Raw genomic sequence first — 23,846 nt, 5'->3', positions numbered from 1 at the left:
TGCCTGGGTTTGTCATAATAGTAGAACGAAAATTACAAGTCTACTATTGGTAATATTCACTTGAAAAACTTTTAAGGATTGCCATACTCGCCGATCAGTTTGAAGTTATGGCCATGATAACGTTAATTTTCTTTAATAAAGAGGATTTCAAAGATGTACTTTAAGTAATGGGTAGAGACCGGAAAAATACGCGAATTCATTTCGCGATAGGCTAAGATACAAATAGTTATACCTCAGTGCTGAAAAAATTCGGAAAAATTCGCGGGTTCAATGACCTCCAGGATGAACTCCATAGTTCTGCGTACACTCGGGTCAAATGCCACCCGTTCATTGGCTGCTGTCTTGTGGGACGTCCCAACGTAGCAGCCTGTGATTCGATAAAGCTTTAGTTGGTTGTTTCTCAATTGGCCCAGCGTCATCCAGGTGAGTTGTGAGCCAGTAAGCAGAGGCAGCGCTGAGGTATAACTATTTGTATTTTAGCCTATCGCGAAATGAATACGCGAATTTGTCCGGTCTCTAGTGAAGGGACGTCGACGGTGTAAAGGGGGGGGGGGGAAGGGGGGAAGGGGGCAGCACTCACGGTGGTGACCATGCAGCTGCTCTCGCGGATGGCGCCGCAGCAGCCGTAGAAGGCGACGACGAACACGATGGAGCCGATGACGATCATGAAGATGGGCGGCGCCGAGAACTTGCCCTCCAGGTAGTGCGACACGGCGCCCACCTTGGCCTGCATCAGCGCTCCCACGATGAGCAGGGCGAGGCCGGCCAGCTGCAAGCAGAGAGGGACGGGTCGTCGTTACCACAACGCCGAAATACCATGAACGCCGAATGTCAAAATTGACCACAACGCCGACAGTTAGAAAACTGCTGTGTATCACGACTCCGAAATAACAACTGAAGGAATTTGTGTGTGTGTTTCTTAAATGTACCTTAACGCCGAAATACCACAATCAAACCTAACCTTACCTAACATAACCTAACCTAACCTAGCGTAATATAACCTAGCCTAACCTAACCTAGTATAACCTAACCTAACCTTTGTGGCAGTCCTGCAATGACATTTTTCGGCGTTAGTGTATTTCGGCGTTGTGGTAATTAGGCATTGTGGTACACAGCAGTTTTCTAGCTGTCGGCGTTGTTGTCAATTTGGCATTTCGGCGTTGTGGTGCGTCTCCGAGAGGAACGTGCAGGAGCGGCCGACCCGAGCGCACGCGACGGCCTGCCGTCGACGGGGCCTCGTGTGATTGCGCAGGATTGTCCACGCAGACCTGCAATAACATTTCCCTGGACTTCCCTGAACACTTTTCCATTACTTTATACAGTAAACTCCCTATTATCCGCGCATGCTACGAAAAAATACAGCACATATGTAAACCTGTATTTTATTACAAGTGAGCAAATTTGAACTCTACTGACGAGTGTATTGTGTGCAGTATACAGTAAAACGCCACAGGCCTTCTCGGAACTCACGCAGTAGGCTGGCTTGCGTTGCTATTTTTGTCTCTGTCGTGCTTTGTTTCTAGTCGTATGGTTGAGCACTTTTATGTTTACATTACTGAAATGTACTGTATGTTAATAATTCAGTAAAATACTAAAATTTTAGCATCATTTAAAATTTTTTACTGTTGATTGTAACTTTTACTGAACATAAAGTTTTAGATTTTTAAGTTTAAATTAATGTTTCCTTTTTTGTTTCCCATATCCGGCTCTTTTGCAGATTATCCGTGATTTTCACTATCCGCGGTGGCCCTACCCCTTAATTTCGCGGATAATCGGGAGTGTACTGTACATCTTTTAGGCGCGTTATGGAAAAATTAATGACACCATGCAACGAAATTTTCACAGGAGGATGGCGGACCAACGTGTATGAACGGAAGCCCATATGTACAGTCACTTTCATAAAAAATTAGGGGACGTACCAAATGTATTGGTGTGCCAAATGAAATTTATGATAGTGAAACTACCCTAAGTAGTTTGGTAAACGAAAAGAGTAATTTCAAGTATTTAAAAACCTAAGGATTATGATATTACAACAATTATAATACATATTCTCCTTTCGAACTCTTTTAAGGCTTCGTAGCGCAGTGGTTATAGTACGCTGTTAATAAGCTGTAGCACTGTAGTTTAGAACCCAGCAATTGAATTTTTTTTAAAAAACTTTTAGTTACAGATTACTGGATTATACATATTGTGCTTCATGCAAATGCATATGCATATATTTTGTTTGTCGTATTTCTATAACATTATTCTATACACATGTTTATATTAATATTGAATACTGTGTTCTATTTGATTTTTGTTACAATAAATTTCAGAATAGTTCAGTGTCTTAAATCAAAAAGAAGTATATCTTATAAAACAGGGACATAAGAAAACACATGCTTTTTTTAAAAAAATAATTTACCAATTTTTTTCAATATTCTTAAATAAACAAAGGAAGAAAATCCAGTTTGCACAGTCCTCGCAGTTGGCGATATATGAACATAAAATAAAACATTCTAACATCAAAAAAATATCACAATTTCCGCCAAATACATTTCTTGCGAAAGCTAACCCTTTATGTTGTCCTCGGAAGTGTGTAGACGCACGCAAATTTTATCAGGCTTCACCTGTCGACAAACACCTTTATCTTTACTTTCTGCGAGTCGGCCGGCTTATCTGCTTGACTTCCCAGACGAGCACTGTCGCAGAAATGCGTTCCAAAGTTTCCACACGGCTAGTTCACTGCGACGGTTAGTCAAAACATTCCAACATTTAACCTAGCTGCGTGTTTATGTGCCACAACCATCTCGACGTGATATCAACTTTATACACTGAGTGGGATACATTATATTCCACGTATTACTGTTTGCAGGAATACCAAAAAAATACGAGTACTAGACTGATAATTCAAATATCATGAATATTGGAACAAAATTGTGTTTCATTACACAAGCTCATTAGCTCAGATTATGCCTAGCCCAATTAATATTACTTAAAAAATCATAATTTGTGTTTTATCATGCTTTAACTACCTATATATTTTCACTAATATTAAAGACAGAAATGGTATATCAGGAGAGAGAAAAAAACTGTCTCAGTGATTAAAACTCCTAAAGAGTGAGATTTAAAATTAAAGGTTTTATTTTTTTTTTAATTGCAAGATCAGTATTCTACAGGCAGATTTTTTTCAATGTCTAATGGTTGCGTGGATTTGTAACTGGATGGACTCGAAGGAAGAAAAAAAAACACGCAGCAGAGAATGTCTTCAGTAATAGAACAAAGTGCAACAGACATGTACACACAAAGGGAATCCACAGAGAACTGAAAGGCCCCTAAATACTGTTGACATAATCTCATTAAAACCGGTTTGTTCCGTCATTCTAACTAATGCGGGACTGATCGCGTGAATAAACTGTACGGTGGCTAGTGTGCCACTTATCAGGACAACACCCACCCACGTGTAGCAAGTTCTGGACATTCATCAACAGCTTATCAGTGCAGTATCAGTGGCATACTATCGTCCTACAAGAGAAAAAAAACACGAGTTTCCCAATACAAACACAGACGAGGGAATACAGATAGGTTTTGCAGAAATGTGAATAGTTATATCAGACTGTTGTGGGGGGGGGGGGGGGGGAAGAGAGAGAAGAGAATATTTCCATCTATCTGCGTTATTACTTTAAAATAAAGCAACAGTTTCTGTTAAACTTCTCTACCAAAAGTTTAAAACAGGCTAATCCGATATCTCAGTATAGCCAGACGTTAACCTGATCAACAGCTGACGTGGCCATCAAAAATCGTTACGGGGTTCAAGAGACTTACCCACGACCACTTAAAATAATTTCAACATGTCTTTACTAATATTATGTTTCTAAGAAATGAGATTGTGACAAGTTTTATGTGAAAGTTACACCATCCAAAGATTTCCCTGGGGGCGTTTCCAAGATACACCTGAGCGTTATCGGCGTTATCGTGTTTGTTTCGTCGAACTAACGAGCGCTACTTTAGAACCTCAGAGGATACACCAGACAACGGAACACGCAACGGCCCACCGCCCTGCCGATTTCGTTAACTTTTTAAACCATGTTCTTAGACACGGAATCATTAAAACTCAGAAATATGCATCTAAAAAGTATTCAAAATTTGTTTACATAGTATTTTAAAACGTGCTTCGAATGCACAACTTCATAATTGAGAGATTTTTTAAATAACGGGTTGTATAATATACGTAAACAATATTATGTGATATATCATGTAACAAAACTAATGAACACAGGTAGATTTCACCCACTGAACTTTTGTCACATCAGAAATTTGGAATGATTAAAATCCGCCTAGTCAGAGGTGTGTTGTGTTAGTGAGGCAGGATAACTTCGGCGCTCGCTGGTGCTTCTCTAAGCGCATGGTTCTTTGAACAAGAGCGCATAAGGCAACTAATGAGATATGAGCGGTAAACATAACATTTTACGACGAAGAACAGAATAAATTAAGTTGAAGGTGTATAATGCAATTCACTTGAGTGCTTTCAAGAAGAGTTTGATGACGAAAAAAAAAATTCTGAAAACATAAGTTTTAGCCTTTTTCACTCTCCTTAAAATACAACTTAAATACGGAAACATAAGTACCCATCTGCCCTTTGCGTATCATTAAGAGCTTTTCATAAACAGACCCCACTCGGATATTTCGGGCAGTTTTCAAGTCGCGTGTGGTTTCTTCTGAAGCCACGCGCATTGTGTGTTCGACCGGATAGGCGAGAGCCCTTGAAACATGGTTTCGGCACGTGACTTCCCCCCCAACCCAACAGGGACCTAAGCCCGTGCGTGAGATACTGGCTAGCGAGAAGCCGGGCAGTCTCAGCGGACCCGCTGATTGCCAGCGCGCCTCCGAGGACTGGCGGGGTTCTCCGCGAGGGGAAGCCTTCATTTCGCAGACGAGACAGCCACACCCGAAGTTCCCAGAAGTTCATGCTCGCTTTTTGAAGTGAAACTTCTAATGCGACTTCCAACAAGGTTGCGTTAAACGTTCAACGCTCCTGGGGAGGGGGATTAGAAAGAGACAGAGCGAGAGTGAATGCGTGGCATACTCGAACGCATGCGCGAGCGTTAGCAACGAGTAGCGTCCAATATTCCAACGAACTGAGTAGAGAGTAAGGAAAAAAATAAAGATCCTGACAGTTTGTAGTGTCACCATATTTGTTTCAAATTTTTTTGTATATTACATTTTAAATTGCAGAAAAAAAAAATCATGTTTCATAGACACATAAATAGTGTGTGTCATTCTTCTATGTCCACGAGGTCTCGCCGCGTCAATTTTCTCCTTGGGGCGAACCCGTCCGCTTAATTAAATAAACAGCTTTTATCGTTGAATGATTTCATGATTTATTTTAGTTTGATTTGATACAATATGATTTCACTAAAAATCAACCCCTTCCTATTTTCGTTCCCACATTACGAAGTTTCACTTCTTCCGCGCGGAGGGACTCCACGCACTATTTTTTTTTCCCCGTACCACAACAGGTGTATTTATTTGGGATGTAGCTTACTCATACGTCATACGCCGTTCTATCTCATTGTATAAACCGGGTGTGGCATTGAATTTTGCGGTCGATTAGGATAGGTTAGCTTCATTATAAATACTTTAAAACATTGTGGATGGTTGGTTATATTAGGTAAGTATAGCTACATTAAAAAATACTGTAAAATCGTTTTATGGTTGCTTAGCAAATAACTATTTAATATGTAGCTATCCAGCGCTAGGAAACCATTTACATGATTTCACAGTATCTTAAATGTAGCTATCCTAACCAAATCAACAGTCCACGGTGTTTTAAAGTATTTATAATGTAGCTAACCCAACCTAACTGACCATTAGTTATCATTAGTTGTCCAAAATAAACATTCACGGACACACGGCAAACGAAAAATATATGGCGGCGTACAAATAAGTACCGTTGCCTTGTTTATGGTCTTTCCTTTTATCAACACCGCCGTATTTATTTACAATGAACAAAAAAAACCGAAGATGCACGATCGGACGTTTGGCTCTCTCGTCTGTGAAAAGAAGGCTTCCCCTCCGCGAGCCAGTAACCCCGGCGCCGTTGACAGGAGAGGGGAAGAGGGGGGTGGAGGGTCGAGTGCGGTCACGTGGCTTCCTGAATTGGGGGTTGGGGGGGGGGGGGGACACATCCGGCGGGGCTGCGGCTATATTTGCCGCGACCCGAAACAGCGTCGTGCGAACGACGCACGCGGAAAACCGCGCGTCGTGCGACGGACAGCGTGTGTCGTCGCCTGGACCACCACACAGGGGCGTAGCTATAGGGGGGGGGGGGGGGTGTTTAGGGGTTCAAACCCCCCCCCCTTAGCACCCAAATATTTAATTAAATTTCTTATTCATCACTCAAACAAATTTCATATTAAAAATTAATAAAATTTTTACCATTACAATATTTAAATTTAAGTACCGAAAACTGCTAAAATAGCACTATTTTACACCTTAAAATCCAAATTTTTCCGGGGGAGGACCCCCGGACCACCCGCTTTAATACGGGGGGGGGGGGGGGGGCATGCTTCATAACAACCCCCATACACAAATCCTGGCTACGCTACTGCCACCACGGACTGGATGTGGATAAGAGACCGAACGTGCAAGCTGTGTAGCACAAGAACACTCTGAGAATGAAAAAACGGAACGAGTTTCATAGCGTTTACATTTTTTTTTTTTTTTTTTAATAATTCAACTGAAAAAAAAAATAGAATGAGCACGAGTTGAGTTGCTTTGTTCTAAAGTAAAACTGAAAAAAAATTCCGTAAATAAAGCGGGAGTTAAGAAACTAAGCAGGACAGACGTACGTAGTTTCAGATTTACGTAGGCTGCAGTATTTATTTTCCAATTTTTCTATATTCGACTGCAAATGAGGTGTAAAGGGTAAATTTTGGTTTAACTATTCAAAAAAAAATCGTATTTCCTAGGTTTATCAAGCTGAAATCAATATCTTGCCTATTAATAGTTAACATACTTAAACTACCATATCTTATTCACCACTTTGTGGTAATTTTTCACCTCTAATTGTTGCACACAAGTAAGTTTGGCTTCAGAAAGAAACAAAATAACACGGCTAAATTTACTTAAGGGGGATTGTGAGAATTCAAGCAATAATAACTTACATAAAAAAAATTGAAGTTTTTTTTTTAAAAGTTAGTTATGTGAGTATGAAACGAATCTCTAAAATTATTATTTTTTTTGTTTGTTTCTTGCCTCTCAAGTTTTATATACATAATTCCAACGCGAAGTTTATCGTAACGTAATGGCTCGCCGCTCTGGAGCTCTGGCGTGCTGGCAGATGCGAAAGAAACGATAGCTATTTCTGGAACAACTGCGGGTGAGTTTACTCTTCTCCCTACACTGACCGCCACTTCCTCCTCCTTCTCCATAATAGTCACGATGCAGGGAGGTCCAACATTCAGGCCCGAACACTGCGAAGAGTGCCGCTCGCTAATGCAACATAAACCGATTTTAATTAACTAGCTTACTTATCTGTCTGTTTATCTGTTATGTACCAATTTTCAAACTAACTTCCCGATGAGCTAGAGACTTTAAACTTTAACATGGCTCAGAACTGGATGACAATGCACACAACAGACTAAAAAGCTGAAAATGATTTTTTTAAATAAAATAATAATAATAATATAATACCACGTTTTTAAAACGGACTAAAAAGTTTTTTTTTTCCTTCTAGCCCCAAACAGATTTATAACCCCAAACATATTCCTAATCCCATACACATTTCCTGGAAAAATTTTGAATGCGAATTTTTGATACAAATGAAATATGTACTTGTACGATTTAAAATGAAAAACGTGGGGCGCATGCAAGGAGTGTAGTGAGTAGCTGTAGTTGAGGAAATTCACATAACAATTTATGTCATAATAAAGTTGTTAGTGGCCTAAGTGCACTATCTATGCATCAATTATATATTGCATGCGCCCCACGTTTTTCGTTTTAAATCTCACAAGTATTTTCATAGGTATAAAAAAATTCACAATCACAAATTTTCAGGACAATCTGCATGGTTTTAGAAATCTGTATTGGGCTAGGAGAAATTATTTCGTACTTTTGAGTTCGTTTCAAAACCGTGGTATGTTATAACAATTTTATTTAAATTATTATATATTTTTTAAATATTTTAGTTACGATCACTTAGGCGTCTTAAAACCTACCTTGAAAGGACGGAATTTTGCTAGAACTTTATTTACGTAACACATATTTTTTTTATTTTACGATAGAAAAAAAAACGAAGTTGCACGAAGTCACATTATTCGGGCGTCAGACTCGGGATCAGTGAGTAACGGAGTTTCTCTGAAGCACGTCGAGACGGCAGTTGACCAGGGGCGTGCCTGGAGGGGGGGGGGGGGGGGGGAGGAGCGGGACCTGACCCCCCCCCCCCCTTCCGGGCTAAAAATATTTTAATATTAAATTCATAAAATGAAAAAAATAAATATTTAGTATCATATTAAAATTAATTCAATGACACAAGCATACATGTTTAATTAAACTTAGTTCACTTTCTAAAAAAAGAAAAGTTTGTTTTATTTTGCCTTATTATTCTAAAAACGTTTTCATGATAAACAACAAAAATTAAACGCAGTAAATTAAAAATATTTCCGATACTCACAATTAAAGAATGTTGGAGTAAACTGACTTCATAAAACTGACTTTTATGAAGTTACGGCCAGTATTTTTAGATAGCCTAAATCAGCAATATTGAACACGTATTTTTCAAAATTTTCCATACCCCCCAGGCCCCCCGGAAAGGCCCTAGCCTTCTGCCTGACCCCCCCCCCCCCCCCCCCCCCAGAGCAAAATCCTGGGCACGCCACTGCAGTTGACAACACGCATGCTCTCTCGAACATGCGCCCGCATTACGTCATGCGCCAGCTGTGTTCTCTCGGGCGACACAACCTTCTCAAGTGTCAACGCGGCGACAAAAGCGAACCAGTTAGAACATTCTACCCACCCGCTGTCGGCAGGGAAGAAGCGGGGAAGGAGGATAAAAAGAGAGTGGGCAGGCTGGTTTCCGATAACCTTCTGCATGAGTCAGCCTCGATCTCTGAGAAATGACGTCACGCGACGCCGGCGGGAGCACCATCACGTCACCAATATTTTGTTACTGACCTTGTACAAACAATCAGTTCGTCTCACTCGGCAATTAATGCCATGTTTGAATTATGTTCGTCTTGCGAGCATATGCCTATTACGACATGCCAATTGAGCTGCCATTCATTATGCAGAATGTTAACAAAAATGTCCCAGTTTCAATGGCAACAGTTTTAATTTAAACTTTACATTAAATTGAAGGTAAACTAACCTAGTTTTTTTTTCCCCCTTACACACGTTCGATATGTAGAGATCGGATTAATTCCGCGGATTCATTTAGTTATAGGCTGAAATTGAAATATGTGTACAATTCTGCTGGTTCTGCTATTGGCTCGCAGTTTAACTGGAGCTCTCTGGACCAATCAGAGGCTATCGACCAATGAATCGTCGAATCACAAGCTACCCAGTGGAGACGCCTCACAATTTAGTACCCAATGAACACGCGTGTTTACTTGAGAAATGCAGAGGATAATGGAGGCTATCCTAGAGGTCATTGAATCCGCGAATTTTTCCGGTCCCTAAGCATATGACTATTACGACATGCCAATTGAGCTGCCATTCATTATGTAGAATGTTAACAAAAATAATGCCCCAGTTTCAATGGTGACAGTTTTAATTTAAACTATACATTAAATTGAAGGTAAACTAAACATATTTTTTTTCTTCCTTACACGCGTTCGATATGTGCACCTTTAGTAATACGGCACACACATCTAACCTAAGTTCAACAGTCTCTTCAATACTGTGCTGGGAAATCATTAGGTAGCGGCGGAACGTAGACACGATGTTTTATAAAACCTTAAAGGAAAAATTGCATGGCGTTACGTCAGGTGAACGTGGAGGCCAGAGAAATAGGGCTCTTGCCGTCTCGACCATTACGACCGATACAACTACCAGGGACTTGGACGTTCAACCACTCTCGTACAAAGAGATTCCAATGGGGAGGTGTTCCACTCTGTTGCCAAATAAATTTTACAGGTTCACCCTCTACTAATTGGGGAAAGAGCCACATTATTTCGCGCTGCAAGCGAGAAAGTAACGAAGCAGTATTCAAGCACGAGCTCATCTAAAACTGTTTACGAGTTACTCTTTAAATGTGTGACCTTGAACCGGAGTGAACATAAGTCGCGGGAGGGGGTGGGGGGGACAGCTTAGTTCTATATAAACCGGGTCGGGGGTCGAAGTCAGGAAACTTCAGCACGCCGACGAGACTACGATCGCAAGACCAGTTTATCGATATTGCAACGGTCACTTCGCGACTGTTAACGTGATGTCGCCCGAGCGGTGCACCCACGAGTGTCGCCGCGACTGCAGCAACACTGCTGGTCATTGCCGGGGCTCTAATACCCTCCCGATCAAAAAAATTGGTTGTCCGTAAAGTCGGTTTACGGACGATAGTTTAACGTGACAACGTCATAACAAAACATTGATGAAATGATTGCATACTTTTATGAATAAAATTGAATCATTTTTATCGAATTATCACTATTTTGTATGGATACAAAGAAGGAGTGAAATGAAATCTACAATTTAATTGATAAATTTACTTTCATTTGCACTCATTAATTCAAGTATGTTTATTACTTTAAAGAACAGATATTTTTAACTATAACTTTTATACATGTTTGCTATTTAACTGCTTCCAATCTGTGTTATTATGTTAGGGATAGGACGATGATAGGAAAAGTAGGAAACGAATGGGAGTGCTTCAAGTTTAATGTGCCTCGAAAAAGTGAAATCGATGGTTGTTCCAATCGAGTGGAAGAGAGATAGATGCGGCGCAAGCGTACAATGAGCGTAACGGTACACAGCGTAACGGGACAATGTGCGTAACGGGACATGGAATCATCCTTTTTCGTGCATGCAGCCGGCGTTCATCGATTTATTAGACGTTGTCACGTCAAAAAAGAGGGAGTGATCCCTAGCAGTTCCGTTTAAATTTATTGCTCTGGAATGTATAAACGAACTGAAAATTTCTCCCACCCCACCCTGATAGGGCGCATGTGTGTGGGAGGGTACCGTGAGAATGCCGGCCGTAGGTCGGAACAATCTGTACAGCAACAACACCACGTGCACGTCGTGAATGACGTCACGGCCCCGCGACGGCTGCTCTTCGCGGGTATGGAGCGAGTTCGTCGCATGATCTCAGCGGGCGCGTGTCTGCGAACAGTGGCTCATTTGATACTGCGTGACGTTTCAACTCTTGTTTTTGAACATCTGCCTGCCGATTTTTTCGTCAACTCTTATGCTATACTTAGGAACCGGAAAAATTCGCGGTTTCAATGACCTGCAGGTTGAACTCCCATAGTTCTACGTACACTCGGTCAAATGCCACCCACTCATTGGCTGCTGTCTTGTGAGACGTTCCAGCGTAGCAGCCTGTGATTCGGTAAAGCTTTGGTTGGGTGTTTCTCATTGGCTCAGAGTCATCCAGGTGAGTTGTGAACCAATAGCAGAGGCAGCACTGAGGTATAACGATTTGTATTTTAGCCTATCGCGAAATGAAATCGGGAATTTTTCCGGTCTCTAGCTATACTGTTTATTTTGAATATCTAATGCAATTTTAGTTATTTCACAAACGTGGTCATGGTATAAGAGAAGGCCCGACGTCTAAAAATCCAACACAATGTCATAAATAAATTAAATATTTTCCATTCCAGCTGATCTAAAAACTTATGAATTCTTTCTAAAGTCTGTATCACACTATGAAGGGTTTCACACACTCTGCTAGACGCTTCCAGCAAAATTGCTAGCCAAGCCACTCCTATGAAGAAACTATCACATGTAAAATTGTGTGATACTTTTTTATTGTATAAACATGTTTTTTCCCCTCATAATTGTCGCATATGCTTTATTTAACTACTTCAACAGACCACGTGTTCACCGAGTTTCAAATAAAAAATCTCCTAAACAGATTACAGTTTTTGACACTAGATGCACACTACCACTTCAGTCTGATTGAATAAAATTTACACCTTCTACAAAACCTCCCGCAGAAATTCTAACACTGCCGATTACAAAAACTTCCATGAAAACGGCCAGCACACTGCTGATTCTTCCACGGAACCATCCATACCTGCTGCCGCCATGGAAGACCTTTAAAGGAAACTTCCGTCGTGTGATAGGGCCTTAAGTGTTTTATTTCAGTCAATAAATATTTTTCCGACATTGTTATCAATGCTTATCAGCTTATATTCACGTTTAATTCCATGCACTTGTTGACAGGAATCACTGTCTTGGTCGCTTCAAAAGAGTTAGAATTAGTTGATATGCACTAGGCACTAAAACATGTTTTATTAAAAGCTTTTTATGGAAAAAATCCCCATTAAATCAAGCAAATTGTAAATAATTACGAAAATTGCAAAATCCCTACTCAGAATAATAACAACAGTAATCTACTGCCAATGTGGAACAAGATTAGAATGCCAAGGCTTGTTTGTTTGCAATCAAAAATTTCCCGTTCTCTTCTCCGGAACTCCCATCCATTAGGAAAATTATAGGAGTAACAAAAACAGAACAGAAGTCGCTTGGTGGGTTTCATTTCGCTTGTCCGGTTTCACCACCCCGGTGTGATCATTTACAAATGCCAAGGTCAATCACAAGGACAACTAGTGATTGAAACAGAGTAAGCTCTGTGGCTAGAACCCTATACACATGGACAGGAAAAATTCGCGGATTCATTTCGCGTTGAGCTAGAATTCAAACAGTTTTACCCTTGACTTGCTTCTTTGGCCCACGGTTTTAGTGAAGGACTCTGGGCCCATGAGAAACTCTCATCAATGAAAGTATTGAATCACTGGCAACCCAATTTAGTAATGTTATCTTTAAAAGATTTGTGCAATGGGAGTGCATGACTTGATGTAAGTTTTTGGACACACGCCATTGCTAAGAAATGGCAATGGCGTATGTCCAAAAACTTACATCAAGTCAATTTAGTAATCTCTCAAATCAGCGACCAATGAGCAGGGGATTCTTGCCTAAGTGTGCATATGACTGTGGAGTCTATCCTGAAGGTCATTGAAACTGCAAAATTTTCCAGATCCCACCTATACATATATAGGATGAGCAAGAATTAGACAAACAAACTTTTGCTGCGAGTTCATCCCGAAAAATGAACTGCCGTAAAAGATTTCATTTAACTAATGCGGGATAATACCATTGTTTTTACATACATTTTTCTAACGTGGTGCCAGGAACTGGAACAATTGATGGTTTTTAGTGACCTTTAGGATAGACTCCACAATCCCCTACATACTCGGGAAAATGCCGCATGATCATTGGCTACATTGGCTTCTTTGGTTGAAGTTTTTTTCGTTGGCTCAAAGTCCTTCAGATAAATTGTGAGCCAATCACAAAATCAAAATGAATCCGCGAATTTTTTCCGGTCTCTACTTGTTGCTACCCACAATTATTTCAAAAATATAATTTTACGACAGCAACAAGTTCTGAGGGGGTTGTAGAAATTTTTTTCAATTAAACATTATTCAGACTCTCCGTGGTCTTTTCAAATACTTTCTCTATTATTTTGAATAATAAAATCTTAACGATTCAACTTGAAAGATATGTATTTCTTGGAAAGCACTTTATACCTTAATGCTCAGTTTCACTCGCCATAATGAATTTCTATATATTTGCTAACTTTTATTTTTATATTTCTTAAAATTTAAAACTGTATGTCATTTTCTGTCCTGTTAGGGCCAATTATTTTAACAGTAAAAGAGGAAAGCTTTATGATTATCAATTTATAAATAACAATTTTTTTAATCACTTAATGGCTACGTGAAATTTGAAGAAACGTTTGGGGTTTAACCACTTTGCCCACTGTTTGCGTTCAAATTCTTTCCTTTTGTTGGTGGGAATGATGGATTTTCTTTTTAGGGTTTCACGGGGGCATAATTCCCACCCCCTCCCCTTCCCAAAGTAAGCAACTGAGTGCAAATTTTAACACGTCTACCGTAAGGTAATCCTATGTTTAATTGAATCGAATTTGACGAGAAATAAATAATAGTTTAAAAAAAACTAAAAAAAACACGCTTTTATAGAAAATCCAACAAAAAAATAGAAAATAAATTTTAATAAATTTGAATTAAAAATAGTGTAAAATAAAAAAAGTATGTTATTTAAAAAAAGCGTGGGGTGCATGGTGTCAATAGTTATAGTTATTTTATTGACTGATATGAGTAGAAGGATTATCATTTTGATAATATCTTAAAAGCACCCCACGCTTTTTTTAAATAACATACTTTTTTATTTTACACTATTTTTTAATTCAAATTTATTAAAATTTATTTTTTTTTTGTTGGATTTTCTATAAAAGCGTATTTTTTTAGTTTTTTAAAACTATTATTTATTTTCTACTTTTTAGTTTGATTTATTTATAAAAGCGTGTGTTTTAAATTTTTTCAAATTGTTATTTGTTCTAATCTACTATTAATTCCGTGATAACTATAAGTAAATGTAATCAAATACCACATTATTAATGTGTACAGCTGTATTGATTGATAGTCAGTGAAGCGTTCCACATTTACGTAACAGGAATTTTGGGAAGGATTAGGATTGAGAAGGATGAGGAAAGGACCTTCTCAATGAGAGTGTATAGAATATGTGAGAAAAATTCGGATAGCCCAGACTGGGATTCGAACCCAGAGCCTTCCAATGACATGTCGACTGCTCTACCATCGGGCGCTCAATGTACGATAAATATGGAACAAAGCGCCCCACGCTTTTTTCACAATAATACTAGTATTTTTGTTCATTATTGTTTTAAGCTTATTTTAAAAATTATTTTTCACTATTTAGTTCGATGTGCTTTAAAAGCGTGTTTATTAGTTTTTTTAAACTATATTTATTTTTCACTTTTTAGTTTGAGTAGAAGGATTGGCGAAGTCCCAGACGAATTACAGTAGGATTTACGGCACCAATCCCAAAATTTGTTGAAAAGAAAACAATAAAAAATTTTTTTTTCAGCCGTGAACAGAATTAGAACCCACAACCGGCGAATCCGTGGGTTGACGTCATCGAAACCAACTGTCGACGATTAATTGTAATAATATTAATACCCCGAGTGCTCGAGCTGGAAAGTAGATAGACGGTACGCATGCGCCGACTGCACGGTTGTCTCACTTGCTCTCACACAGAGGCTGGGTGAGGAAATTATTTAATCCTGTCGATCCTAATCAGGTTGAGATAAACTTATTAAATTAGTGTATTGTCACCGGTCCTCGATAAGTGTACGAAGTTTAGATTAAATCTGTCAGTTTAAAGTGGGTCAAAATCGAGTGCAAAGGAGTCGGTTACAAACATACAAACAAACATACAGGTGAAGCTAATATAAAGCGTGTAAAAAAAAAAGCGTGTAACAACTCCCGCGCCTTCGTCGACGAGGCAAAGTTTGGAACGCTGTTGTTTCAATCACCGCCAAATTGGAAAAAAGTCTAAAATCAATATATGTAGACATTTTACACACGTTATAGTGTGTTACTTTTTAAAAGTGTTTTGTGCAATTCTGATAGATTCACAAGCTTAGATAAAATAAATATAACCCACTCTCACTTTTCATTTAATTAAATGTCACAATAATTAGTAGGCTTTGTTTATATCGCGCCAAAGACAAACTGAAAGAAAAGAGTTTGCACATGAGCGAAATGGTTTTCTTTACAATGTGCGAACTCTTTTCTTTCAGTTTGTCTTTGGCGCGATATAAACAAAGCCTGAAATTATATAAATTGACAAAAATCTTATTTTGCAAATTGAATAATGGAATAATCTCATCAAATTAGTGTATTGCCATCGTTCCTCGATAAATCTACAGGATTTGAATGAAATCTGGCCGTTTAAAGTGGGTCAAAATCGCACCCAAAGGAGTCGGGTACAAACATACAAACATACAGGTGAAGCTAATATAAAGCGTGTAAAAAGTAACTTTGAGTTGCATTTTCCTTCCAGTGGAGACCCATTATTTACCACGCCCTTATTCCTTGCCTGTGTGAAACTATGCGTTAATCGTGGACTTACCGCAAACACGAAGTTGAAGAAGAACATGAGGTACTTCACACACGTCATTCCGAAACCCATGGCGGCGGCTGTTTACTGGCTGACTGACTGTCCGCTCGCGAGTTGGAAGGCGCAGTCAACGCGCGGGGCTTATCTTCTCTTGTTGACTCGCGTCACGCCAGCTGTCGATAACGAGGCTTCGGCTCGTTTAGGGAAGTGGGGGAGGGAAACACGGAGCACTAGACCGCAGACGAGTTCCCGACGTGCGAAGGGGAGAGTCTCGGCTCGAACTGGCGGCCAACTGCGGACGGGCGACGGTTGGGATCGCCGCGCGAGGGGGGCTCCCATGAAACTTTGAAACGGTTCAAGGGGAAAGAGAAGGGGGGAAGGAGTGGGGAGGAGGGACCAACATGGCCGCCGAGGTCACGAGGGGCAGCTCGCTCGACTGGAACGCCTGCAGCCGCGTGGCTTACACGTCACGCGTGACTTCACTTCCTCGTCTGCCTTCCCTTCCTCCCCTTCAAAAAACATTTTATTTTTCCTGCGTCACGGGTGCAGCGTGCGCTAGGTTACGCGTCAACTTAAACATAAACTCTGACTAAGCACGCCCAGCCGTTCTCGTTTACCGGCCAGGCTGCGTCACGGCTAGCGATGACGTCACTGTCACGGGTGTCGGTCCCGAAGGATTTGACTCACGCTTTCCGCACCGCGGAGGAAAGGAAGAGTCGAGTGTCAAGAGCTCCGCCTACCCGGGCACGCACTAGTGATGGGCAGAACGGTTCTTTTGACCGAACCGGTACTTTCGGATCAGTTCCGTGAAAGATTCGTTCAGAACGATTCGTTCATCTCGGTCATTTCGTTCTTTTCTGTGAATAGGATCTGGCTCTTTTATCAGGTGTCGTAACTCGTTCATCCTTTAGAGTATTGGCTACGTGTTTGCTTCCAGCCTCCCCTCGTTATCGCGTGACCCGATAACGAGAGGAGGCTGGATCGCGTGGGTGGTTATCTTTATCTACTCTGCATGGGTAAATGAAATTTCAAACGTCTAGTTGTATACTGACTGTTATAAAATTATTGACTGTTGATCGCTGCAAATGCTTCATGCAGTGATTCTATATAATACGGGAGCATTAAATCTAAGAATGTTAGGTACGAAAGTGATCTTTCTTAACTTTAATTTGTAATCGCACTATTATAGCTAGTACTTGAACATTGCTTTTCGTAGCCAGTGAATCACAGTTGCGTATATGAAACAAGATTATTTATATTGTATTACTTTTTAAGTTACAAATATTAATATACAGGCTATTTACACTCTAGAGAGAGTAAAGTGTTTACATGTAGACCAACACATTTAGAGAAAAAAAGACAAAAATTGAATACTACTACTGCGATTCAGTATGAAGAGAGAAAAATGAAGTAGGTACATTAATTAACACCTAAATGGTAAGTGTGAACATTTGTAGTTACTTTCCCTGTTATTTTTAATTCATGTTTTTTTTTCCCCCCAAATTTGTGTATGTGAATGTGAAAACGCAATTTTAAACCACTACTTAAGGGCGCTGGAAGGCTATTGCAGTCGCCCGAATTCCGCTAGGTAGCAGAGGCTACTCTATCCGCGGTGGCGGCTGGAAGCGCGCCTTATCTCAGTTACAATCTGCGGTTGCCCTCTCTCTCGCACCCGGGCCGTGCCGAGCCGCGCTGGCGACAGGCAGGGATCAGCTTACCAGTGTTGTCAACTCCACTGACATCACACCCGAGAGCTTTTATCAGCGAGTCCTGTCCTTGAAGGAACACATGGCTCTTGCCGATGAGTAGGGCCTACTCGGCTTTCTGAAGCGAGTGGTTGCCACCGTATCTTAGCATATGACCTACCCGAGTTAAATATAGACAAATTTGTATGATAAAATATTCTATAATGTACATTCCTAAACTTTTATACTTGCATATAATTGATAATGTATTTTGTGTTCCGTTGTTTTGTATACATTAGCTATATGTGAAATTGGAAATCTAAAAACTACAACGCCGAGAATTACGATTTATGTAATTATTATCTTTTAAATAAACACATATACAAACATAGCGTGTAATAAAAATTATATTCTAAAGGAATGGTGTCGCTTACGTATCACTAATGTGCCATGGGTCGTGGGTTTTATCCCAACACTTTTTGTCTTAGTTTATCAAAACTGAGTTGTTACCACAGTGATTGCATGTGTAATTTTTGCAGTCTAATTTGCACATTATTACATCGTTTATTATAAGATGTTACTAAATTATTGATGTTTTACTACACATAAAAAGGTTATTTAAAAGGAAATAAAAAAACGGGATTTTTAAGTTATATCTCAAACAGTTCTATTTAAAATTCTAAGTGATCTAAACTTCATACGTAACAGTTTTCTTAGTACATAAGAAATGGCGCGTGGCTTGATCGTTGAATCTTGATAACTTAAGTAAGACATGCGTACTCATTTTTAATGATAAACAGCCCTAGCATTAAAACTCTCTATAGACGGGAACACACAGTTTAAACTTTTAAAAACCGACAAAAGAAAAGGAATATACTTTATTACAAACCAAAAACTTTCATCAAGAAATATTCTGCTTACTAACAAATTGTTTGGGATCCCAGTTTTTCTGTGTTTTTTTTAATGAAGACATTTTTTAGTGATTAACTACCTACCGTGTTTATTGCCCTACAAATCTTTGTAGTTGTATTACAGATACATATTGTTTCGATATCGCCAAACATATCTAAATGCAAACTTGATTTATTTATAGTAGACCATAATATATTCTTTTATATACATACATCAATTACCATTTTGGGATTGTGTCATTATTGAGTATTACAGTCTATGGAAGTCTCCAAACAGCGTTTTATATTTTTATATACTGTATACATATTTACGTATAAAAACGTTACGGCACGATATTTAGCGAGATGCTTTTGTTCAGGAATCACTAACATTAATTTAATGAAACATTTATAACTGGCAATCACCAACAGCAAGGCCCTTCCTCAATTAAATATTAATGTAACAAGAAATTTGTAAAAATGTTTGTCCACTGCCTCAGAGAAAGCAACTGGAGGGAATTATTTTTATTTAAATATTAAATTCAAACAGCTAATATATTAACACGCACAAAGTGATTGACCAAATATGGTCAATTGTTTGATTTATTTTTTGGCAAACCTTTTTGTACAAAAGCAAACAGGCAATGTAATAAGATGTAATGTCTCATTAGCTAACTATTCAGCCAAATACTATTAGAATATTTTTACTGTAATTTTTGTTTTGATACTATTAACATATTTACAACACAAAAAGTAGAAACACATTAACAGTCATCTGAATACAAATTTAAACACAAGTTCTATAAGCCAATAAATTAGACTAAAAAAAGACAGTGCTGACGAATAATTAGAGGAAAGCTGGAAACTGTTTTAATGTATTCAGCATACCCCTAGTATGATCACATTAGGTTTTCCCCAATTTCCGAGTAAAGCTTCATCCGCCATTTTGAAAAAACTGAATATTTTTGTTTGTTTTTGAGGTTTTTCTCAAATTTCTCCAAAACGAAGCGACCAATCAAAAAGTATGTAAAGAAGTTAAATTTAGATAGTTGAATTTCGCTTCAAATGAATACCATATATACGAAAAGGGGTATTGCGTTTTCTTTAGAAGACAATTTGAAAATTACTCATTTATTTAGATTTGTGGGAAATTCCAAATCTATCGGTTTTGCACGTTCAACATCTCTGAAGCGGCTCATCATTAAACAAAAAAAAAGGGGTACATCATTTATAGGAAATTTATTTCAATATTTAGAAAAACCTAATTATTTTACTAATTTTTTACATTAACAGGTATATGCGATTTTACATGTTGAGGTGTGAATGATTTTGGTTTTTTTCCCACTTATAGATAATTCAGTAGAATGCTTACATTTATTCATCGTAAATATGTAGGTTAAAATCAAGTATATTAAACATTTGATTTTATTAGATATTCATTAAGTTATGAATATGGAAACCATTTACATGTACAAGTAAGATGTATTACAGACAGTACTCTGGCAAAGTGGATCTCTTCAATGCCTGCTGCTATTGCGATTTTAGACCAAATTGAAACATTCTGTGGAGTGTCATTTGCGACAACTGAGCAGCATGTTGATGCCAGGGCATCACGTATATTAAGAGACGACATTGATGTACAGAAATTGCTGGACTGGTTTACCTCTCATTATCCATTCCCAGTTAAGGAAGAAGTAATGTCCATAAGTACTGGACTGAAGAAGAGAAGATTAACTGCCACCTAGTTTATGAAGCCGGAAATTTCAGCATTTCGAGGATGATTGGCAGTAATTTTGGTATTGTCAAGTTTCAGCGAAAACAAAGAGTGATGCCCCTACGATGTGTTAATTCTACTGTGAAAATTCACAAGGAAGAAGTTACAGTCAACCCTGTTACGATTTTCCGCAGAATTTCATTACATAAAAAATCAAATGAACAACTGAAACAATACTTTCAATTTGAGCTGGCTCCGTATCCGTTGTCCTTATTTGACGAAGTTGGTGTGCGTAAAACACGCAAATCAGCATTCTACGAACTGTTTACTCCTGAAAAGGATTCAATGGATATGAGTAACTCTGCTTCTGTCATAGATGGAGGCTACCTCTTACACCGTGTGTTGTGGCAGGCCCGAGAACCATTTTCGTCAATATTAAATAAATATGTCGAGTATGTTAAACATTACTTTGAACAAGGTGCAACCATTGTTTTCGATGGATATCCAGATGAAACAAGTGCTAACGGTATAAAATCTGCGGAACGACTTCGAAGAGGCAATAAGCTGACAGCAGCAAATGTTATGTTTGATGAGACAATGTCGGTGACAATGCCACAATAATTATTTCTATCAAATGAACATAACAAGAACCGTCTTATCTCCATGTTGAATGAGAAATTTAAAGCTGAGCAGTTTGTTGTAAAGCAGGCGAAGGAGGATGCTGACACTAATTGTGACCAGTGCAATTATCATCGCCCAGCATGCTGATTGTGTGGTTATTGTGGGGGAAGACACTGACCTGTTGGTGATTTTGACTGCATTAGCTCCAGACTCCCCCAACATATATTTATTGAAGCCAGGAAAGGGTCAACATAGCAATGCACTTTACAGTCCACGCAATTTCAATTCATCCAAACCTGCTAAGGATAATATCCTATTCATTCATGCATTCAGTGGTTGCGACATTATATCAGCTTTTTTCAGAAAAGGAAAACTGAAATTCGTTAAGATGCTGGAGAAATAGAGTCAGTTGCAAGAAGCTGTAAGGGTGTTTAACAAAGCCGAAACTACTGCAGATGAGGTTGATGTGGCAGGACTGAAATTCATTGCGGCAATCTACTCTGGACGTAGTGATATACCACTAGATGAAATACGCTACAAGATTTTTCAGAAATCGCTACAAAGAAATGAATTTAACCTCGCTTCTTTGCCTCCAACTCCAGCAGCTGCTCGCCAGCATTCCTTGAGAACATATTTGCAAGTGCAACTGTGGAGCAACAACCACACCGATCCACTGCTATGGGGCTGGAAGATTTCCAAACATGGTCTAGTCCCTGCTACAACAAAGAGTTGCAGCACCCGAAGAGCTCCTCAAAACTGTGTCTTGCAGGTGTGCCAAAGGCTGTCATGGAGTCTGCTCTTGCCGAAAAAGTAATTTGAAATGTACAACGATCTGCAAGAATTGCAAAGGCCTATCGTGTGCCAATTCCCCAGTAGACGACATTGTTCAACCAAACTTCGTCTGCAACGAAGAGCATATAGACCTCCAAGAAGACAAGTGTTTATCAGACTATGAGAATGAGATCTTAGAGCAGCCACCTGAATTACTTTGTTCTAAAAGAAAGAAAACATAAGTGTGTGTATTATGTACTTAAAAAGTGATTTATTAGCTCACATGTTATGTACTGTTTTGTTTGTAAAAATTGTTTGTTATAACTGTACAATATAAATGATAATGAAATGTCTCTTGATTATCATAGATGCACTGCTGAATGATTTGGTTTAAGATGAGAAGGGAGATTGGTAAATCTACAGAGTTAGAGGCACCATGTATTACGAATAACTGTCTGATGTGATATTATTTTGAAAATATGTTAACATATCATTTGTGTTTTGTTTTAATCACATGTGTGGTTATGTAAGCAATAATATGTCATATTCTCAGTGTCGAGTTAACTGGCCAGTCTTTAAATCATTATCATATGTGTTTATTGTATTCTCTGTGTTATAAATATTTTATTTTGAATCGTTATTATTTAAAGAGAAACTGTTTAATTCTCCACGAATGCACAGTGCTAATTGATATTAACAAGTTTCTGATAATGTTGTCATGAGACTGATAAAGACATAGTACATTATATTGAATATATTTGATAGAACAAGTTTCTAGTTTTTTTGTTTTATTATAATGTTATATTTGATAATCACTATTTTGTATTTATCTATAAAGATACTGGTAAAACATTTTAATGCTGTTTTTAATCACTGTGTTTCTATATTTTCGGTAGTATGTATGTTACGAGTATCCAATAAATCCATCATATATGATAATTCTTAAGTGCTAAAACTTTCAATGGATTGTATTTATAGTGTGTAAACGAATAAGTATGTATATTATTCCTTCATTTTCAGTAACAATAGAACTTTTTCGATTGTCAAAATTATTTCGGATTAGGAAACATTTATTTTATTTTTTACCTTTGTCGGCACCCAGCCTTCCATTGATTTTGATTACCTTATTTTCAATATATTTATTAAGTCACAAAACCATTTCTTATTCTCAATACAACAGATGAAGTAAAAGAAAAGTTTATATCACTTAAGTGGTTTAGCATGTGTGATCCTTTTTAAAGTGTTTTTAATCCTATGTTGTATAAAGTTTGCGTTTCCTACCAAATCAAATTAGATGGTAAATGTTATGTTTGACCAAATAAATATCTGCTTATCAAAAAAAATTAATCGAAAAGAAAGATTTCTCACAACATAACCGTTTTACAATAGTGGCTCAAATTATTAATTTATATATACAAATGTATGTGTACTAAATAAAACTCAGTGTTCGTAAAAAGCATAATAAAATGTTCTTCAACTTTTATTACATTAATTTTTCGGTTAGGATGGGCTATTTCGGATATATTGCTAGTAATTAAACTAAAAAATTAAATATTTAGAAAATACTTTTTAAAAGGTGGTTTTCAAAAAGTGTTAATTAAGTTAAAAAATAACCCATTTCAATGTATTTTGTACTCTTACGAATCGTAATTTAATAAGCTACATTTATCTTCGGAACAATTTCTTTGATTGGAAAATTCGTTTTCGAATATTGAGAAAAATCAGGAAAAAAATGAAAAAATATACAGTTTTTTAAAAATGGCGGCCAACGCTCCACTCGTAAATCGGGGCAAACGTAGGATACTCTTACTACGAATGAACTCCGTCGATTTAAACAGATTCCAGCTTTCCTCTAATTATTCGTCACCAAAACCTTTATTTTACTGGCCTATATTGTCTACCAACAAAACACCAAATTACAAAAGCATTAACCCACAGACCGAATCGGTGGATGATAAGTTAGTTTAATACAATGTACACAAAACTCTGAAGTTAATATTCAATACAATTTACATAAAACAACCCGAA

The 23,846-nt window shown here is 38.3% G+C and overlaps 1 protein-coding gene across 1 annotated transcript in view; it reads right to left on the bottom strand.

Moving 5' to 3' along the window:
• The window catches only part of LOC134533387 (uncharacterized), a 52,661-nt gene that overhangs the window by 7,657 nt on the left and 21,158 nt on the right, over positions 1–23,846 (bottom strand). Inside the window, exons 6-8 of the mRNA XM_063370908.1 lie at positions 21,638–21,693; positions 7,389–7,454; positions 581–769 (exon numbers count right to left, since the gene is read on the bottom strand). Of these exons, the coding sequence (XP_063226978.1) occupies positions 581–769; positions 7,389–7,454; positions 21,638–21,693 (311 nt within the window). The remainder of the gene's footprint in view (positions 1–580; positions 770–7,388; positions 7,455–21,637; positions 21,694–23,846) is intronic.

Source organism: Bacillus rossius, chromosome 6, assembly GCF_032445375.1.
Source record: "Bacillus rossius redtenbacheri isolate Brsri chromosome 6, Brsri_v3, whole genome shotgun sequence".
NCBI classification, from domain to species: Eukaryota; Metazoa; Arthropoda; class Insecta; order Phasmatodea; family Bacillidae; genus Bacillus; species Bacillus rossius.
The sequence above is the reverse complement of the archived record's forward strand: the minus strand, read 5'-3'. Positions and strand labels throughout refer to the sequence as shown.